We start from the raw sequence: 6,279 nt of genomic DNA on the forward strand, positions 1-6,279 counted from the left end.
TCATGGAAAAGACATAAATGCTATGTTTAGAAACATAGAATACTGGTAGGCTTAGGTCGCGATATGATCTTAAAAACGTTGCGAAGTTATACCGTTAACAGAGTATAACAATCTTTGTACAGATGATAGAATGAACATTTTCGTCAGGTGCAGAGTTCAGCTAATACCATAATGGGTACAGGATTCAACAGAGTTTAAAGTAACTACACTGTAACAATGGCAGAGTTCGACAGAGTTTAATTACCTTATAATACTGTAACAATGGCAGAGTGAACAGAGTTTACCAATACTATATTTAATGTCAGAGTGAACCTAGCCTGTAACGTGAGGTGCGCCCCACTGCGGGGTCCACTACGAGGCTCCTGTGAGCCAGACTACGGATGGTGGCTCGGCCATGGCAGCCGCCAAAGCGCGCATGCGTTCCCTCCGTCTCCCCACCCTCTCATTTGTTCATTTTAGACCATTGATAAAAACTGAGGATTGCGAACTTGAAGATAGTGAATATGATAGCTTGTGAGTTACGCTGAAGGGCCGTTAAACCGGCTGTATAGATCGATACAGATGCGATGATTTTCGGAAAAGATACTTACTACTAGTACTGCAAGGCGAGACACTAAACCGGCCTGTTTAGTTAACACTTAGAATCCGGAATGTGGCAGAGACACAGTGTTTGGTTTAGCAACAGTTATACGGAGGGAGGGGGTAGAGCGCGGGGGAACGCGCTGGTCGCGCCGTTAGTAGCTTTCCATTATTTCGTCTATCCAGTTCCGGTAAGCAGCGACTTCGGTGAAGATTCCAGGCTTGCCGGAGCACCTGAAGGGGCCGAAGGACACCACGCCGACCACGTCGTACGCACCGGAGCCGTCTTCCTTGGGGCACACCAGCGGACCGCCCGAGTCACCCTGGGGATACAACATGGGATGGAGAAGCGTTAGGGTTAGGAAACAGTCGTGCAACAGTCTCCCTGGGGAGACACAACATGGAGGGAGACAGGCGTGCAACATGCGTTCCTCTGGGACACAACTCTCACTAGGACTCTCACGGGCCGCCCGAGTCACCCTGGGGATACAACACGGTGACTGGGAGAAACGCCAGTAAGGTTGAGCTGTGTGTCTGCCAGGTGTGTGACACACCCTCACGCCACCTGGCGGACTGCCTGCGAAAACAAGTGGGACTGACGTCAGGAAATATGTTAGCCAGAAGGTGATCGAGTTACTGAGTGTGAGAATGTGAGGGGAACAGGGGAACAACAGAGTAAATGAGAACAATTATTGTAATACATCATCATCATCATCATTACGACGTCAGCGTACTGCTGTAGTTACCAAAAAGGCGATGCGTCTACTTCCACGCACAAAAACCTTTGCCAAGAAAATTTTGATATACCAGCTATGCAGCAAAACCAAGACAAAAAAACAAACAGCTCAAGCAATCCTCCAACTATAACAGAAGGTACATAACCACATATCCCCCGACTACCAGATGACCCTTACCTTGCAGGCGCTAAATCCGCCTTCTGTCGCTGTATCCCCAAATCCTACAGCGTTGTTGGGTAGAAAACGGCTAAAACGGCCCCATGCCGCATTGAGATCATCAGTTGTCCATATGCTGCCGGTCACCTTCTGCAGTTGGTCTGCCAGTTGGTTGGCTGTGGCGGAGATTGAAAAGGGTAAGTAATCATTGTGACTTGATCAGTGTCTTTGTGTGTGCGCGCCTGTGTGTGTGTGTGTGTGTGTGTGTGTGTATGTGCGTGTGTGTGTGCGCGTGTGTGTGTGTGTGTCTCTGTGTGTGCGTGTGTGTGTGCCTGTGTGTGTGTGTGTGTGTGCGTGTGTGTGTCTGTGTGTGTGCGTATGTGCGTGTGTGTGCGTGTGTGTGTGTCTGTGTGTGTGCGTGTGTGTGTGCCTGTGTGTGTGTGTATATGTGTGAGTGTGTGCATGTGTATGAGAGTATGTGTGTGCGTGTGAGTGAGTGAGTAAGTGAGTGAGTGAGAGTGAGTGAGTGAGAGTGAATGGGGAGGGATACCAAGAGAAAGCCTCAAAACTTGTCACCATGCATGTTTGAGTCTACTGAAAGGCTGCGGATTTGCTTGAGACAGTGGATATTTAATGTAAATAGTAAGAGAAAGTTGACAGTTACCCTGAGCATCCTCCACTCCCCAGCCGGACAGCCAGCAGTTGTCGGTGCCGCGGTAGTCATGGTAGTCCGCGCTGCTAAGGGCCGGCGGCAGGCAGGCAGGGCCGACATGTGTGCCACTGAGGTCCACAGCTTGGTCCACTGAGGTCCACAGCTTCAGCAGAGCGATGTCGTTGGCGAATCTCTTCCCCCGGACGCGGTTAAACTGCGGGTGTTTGCGGATTCCGCCTTCTGCAACAGCAACGTCCTGCCCGCTTCCACTTTGCAGGTGCCACTCTCCCACCCGGACAGTGTACAACTTGGCGTTTGTACTGCAGAGTAAGATGACAAGACGTGTTATTGTTGTTGCTGTTGGGTGGGCCGACTACTCACTCTTTGCAGCCAGGGGCTGAATTGCGAAGAGCTTACAATAGGAGGGGCTAAATCGCAAGGGTCTGGAGCGAGCTGCCAGTCGGCGCCACTCAGGTGACCTCAATACGACAGTAATTGCTCCAGGTGCGTCCATGGGACTGTTGGTTTTGAACCACTCACACCGCACCATCGCATGTGTGGCGGTTCCTATGTGCATCTATTAAAGAACATGTTCATTCAATTATATGGATGGCTTCGCCTGGGAACCCCAAAACTGAAGCAAGCGTGCGAATAAAAAAAAACGTCGTGGAAAAATGCCTTTATCAAGTCTAATTAGTCAGGACGGTTGAACATCAACAATAGATTTATTTCACATGTACTTCTTTGGCTTTGGAATTTACTTTGGCATACCATGATACTAGTTTCAGTATTCGGTTCTTTCTTTCAGCTTACGTTATATATGTGCTAATTTTATACAGCTGATTTATACGATTTACAGTATTGTAGAAACATGTTGGAGAGGGAAACGGACAAAAGCAAAGACGCCCGGATACCATCCATACAATCAAATGAATATGACTCAAAGGTATAAAATTATTCAAGAACTAACATTTACGTTTTCTGTCGGCTGAACAAACAAAACACAACTTACCTGCGAAGACAGTGGGCTGCAGTCAGGACGAACTCGTTACTCAGGAGGGTTCCACCACAGATGTGTCTCCCGTTCATCTAGAATATAGGTGTTGTTTATGTTAGTGCCTCAAGCCGATTATTGGTTTGTTTTCAATCCACACTTATAGCTACGGCCGCGTGGCGCGTTGGATACACGCGATCCCTCGACCTCGGAAGTTAAGCAACGCGCGGACAGTTCTTGGATGGGAGCCCCCCAACCAAGGACGACCGGATTGCTGTAGCCGGACCAAGCATTGTCATTCCACGAAGTCGTCTTCCGGGAGGGACGTATAACGGGGGTCCCGTGCTCCAGGAGGTGCCTCGACCACGTTAAACAGCCTCATTACTCAATACATTGGGTACCTACTGGCTGGCAAAATACACCAGATGATCATTATATCGTGAATATCCATTAACCATGCTGAAAGTATTACATTTTGTTACATATCATTAAAATGAAATACATTTCTATTAGTCAGTGTACTCACCACGAGACCTTAAGAAACAGATTATTTCAAATAGTTGCCACAATTTCATAGAGATTTTACCATTTAGATCGCCGAAAGAAGCTAAAACCACAAACTGACCCACTCTTATGTTGAACGTGGGATTCTTCATAATCCACTAACTGCAAAGAAGTCAGACTCTACAATAGTAAATACTGCACCTTACTTAGTTCATTAAACATTAGTGTTATGTGTTCCATTACTTTACTCTTAGTCTTACTTTGAGACTGTGCATTCTTGGGTATGATTTTGCAAATTAACGCCATCAACACAATGTGAGAGAAGTCTCATCTAGAGAGATATTGTACCCTATAGTTGATGTGAAATTAGTGTTATGTCCCCGTCTTTCTTTAAGACTGTACGTGCGATTAGCCATAGGGTACGACTTTGCACATCAATTACAACGTATGACAATGTATGAAATGTACCGTACGGTAAATGCATTTAAGTTCGCGGGATTTGCGGGATAACTGATAAATACGTCGATGTAGGTTAGACATCCAGGTAATAAGATACGCGAAAACCATATCCAGTTGCTTGAGTAACTACTTTTTGGCGTAATGGATAAATGTTCGCGGTTGTTTTAAGTTTGCGATGAAGTGGCCACCGCGAAAACCGCGAACATTTCTGCATTTACAGTATCTGGTATCTCTTACCTGGAGAGACACCTGCCAGGGGAACACGCCCTGACCGGCGTCTTCACCGCCGATGATCCGGATCCCGCCGCCGTCTCGTCGCCGTCGGGACGAGGAGCCCATAATTCCGCACTGTGGCTCATCCGCCTGACCTGCGGAGGACATGCATAGGCTTATTGTTATTGTTATAGCTATCGGGAGGGCCGACTACTTTCTCTTGGCAGCCAGGGGCTGATGAATTGCGAGGAGCTTACAATAGGCAGGGCTAAATCGCAAGGGTCTGGAGCGAGCTGCCAGTTGGCGCCACTCAGGTGACCTCAATACGACAGTAGTTGCCGCAGGTGCGACCAAGGTACTGTAAGTTTTGAACCACTCACACCGCATCATCGCACGTGTGGCGGGTTCTTTAACGTGCCTGGGATATGGCTCTCTCCAGACACGGGACCTCCATTTTACGTCCTATCCGAGGCTTCGGTCACTATTGGAGAAAAGGGGCCCTTCCGGGCAGTTTACGGGCCGAATGTTTTTGCACTTTCGGGCTTGAACCCTGTGCGCACCGCGGGAAATACAACATTCTGGCTCACATTATAATGACGCTCAAACACACATAACATTCTATCTCACTTAAAAATGCAGCTCAACCATCCTTACGACATTCTGGCTCACATCATAATGACGTTCAAACATACATACAACATTCTAGCTATGATAAAAATGACATTCAAACATACATACAACATTCTGGCTCACATTATAATGACGTTCAAACATACATAACATTCTATCTCATTCAAAAAAGCGGTTCAAACATCCTTACGACACTCTAGCTAACATAAAAATGCAGTACAAACATACATACAACATTCTAGCTCACTAAAAATGCAGCTCAAACATACATACATGTGTAACATTCTAGCTAACATAAACAAATTGCAGTTCAAACATACAACATTCTAGCTCACTTAAAAATGCAGTACAAACATACATGCAACATTTTAGCTAAAGGTAATTAGGTAATAAGGTGCAGAAATTGCCGTACCTTCGCCCAGCAGGGCTGCAACCAGCATCACACACATCAGGAGGGACCAAGTCACCATGGTTGTCTTCAGTCTTTGAGATGAACTGGAACAGAGCGAAAATTAGATTAGAGTAAAGGTACATGTAATGCACGTAAAAAAAAACAGATTCCAGCTTGGCCTGGTTAACAGACTTCCCCATGGTTTCGTTGCGCCTTCGTCGGGATATAACAACAGCACGCCCCTCTAGGCATTACGCATAGCCTCCACAAGGCCTTCCTACGGGCCGGGGGTGCGGGGATCGTAGAATTGGAAAAAAAATGGAAAATTGGCCAGGGGAGTCAGTCTACGCTCAGGTAAAGTTTCCCCTCCGGAAGCCGTTCAACTCCTCTGGTAGCAAAACTCCCCTGGTGACTAAATAAGCCGCCTTGTTGATTTTGCTTACCTTGGAAACAACTTGTAGAGCCATGAAGAAGATTTCTACCATTTTCCCGAGCCCATGTAGACTCCTGAAACTGTGGCTCGGGTTTTCTCGTTGGTGTTGGTTTGCCACACCAACGACAAAAGATAAAGTTTGAACTCACCTGAAAAGCTGAATTTCTACAGGATTGTCGTGACCTGCTCTGGACTTCTCTCGCACACGGTGTGCGTACTGTCCTGGGAACGGGATGGAAATGGCGGTAAATGGACGAAATTGTTCACACGGGCGAACATAATCACGTGACAAATTTGACCAATAGGCGGACTAGAAATTGACGTTATCAGACACAGTCACATGTGGCATGGCAGTCACGTGGCAATTGTCAATCGGCGGCCTCGAGCTTTGGAAAATGTCGCAAAGATCGAAAACAACTGGGTTGGCGTATTTTTGCACAAGCTGAGAACTAACGTAAAAGTCGGTTGTGCATAATTTTATTTCAAACTTCGTCATATTTTTCCATGACCCGGCCCGTGCAAGAAAGAACA

The 6,279-nt window shown here is 46.9% G+C and overlaps 1 protein-coding gene across 2 annotated transcripts; it reads right to left on the reverse strand.

The window, feature by feature from the left end:
* Positions 1–35: 35 nt before the first annotated feature.
* Positions 36–4,469, reverse strand: LOC118427831 (putative inactive serine protease 43). Of its 2 annotated transcripts, none has more exons than XM_035837802.1 (5): positions 4,319–4,465; positions 3,137–3,213; positions 2,137–2,444; positions 1,494–1,648; positions 36–902 (listed from the first exon to the last, which is right to left on the reverse strand). In XM_035837802.1, the coding sequence occupies exons 1-5, from the start codon at positions 4,460–4,462 to the stop codon at positions 735–737; spliced, it is 852 nt and encodes a 283-aa protein (XP_035693695.1). In that variant the 5' UTR covers positions 4,463–4,465; the 3' UTR covers positions 36–734. The 2 variants fall into 2 exon arrangements, with proteins under 2 accessions (XP_035693695.1, XP_035693696.1); XM_035837803.1 differs by having other exon boundaries at positions 778–1,059; positions 4,319–4,469.
* Positions 4,470–6,279: the final 1,810 nt, after the last annotated feature.

The sequence above is a fragment of the Branchiostoma floridae genome, chromosome 12 (genome assembly GCF_000003815.2).
Source record: "Branchiostoma floridae strain S238N-H82 chromosome 12, Bfl_VNyyK, whole genome shotgun sequence".
Lineage (NCBI taxonomy): Eukaryota > Metazoa > Chordata > Leptocardii > Amphioxiformes > Branchiostomatidae > Branchiostoma > Branchiostoma floridae.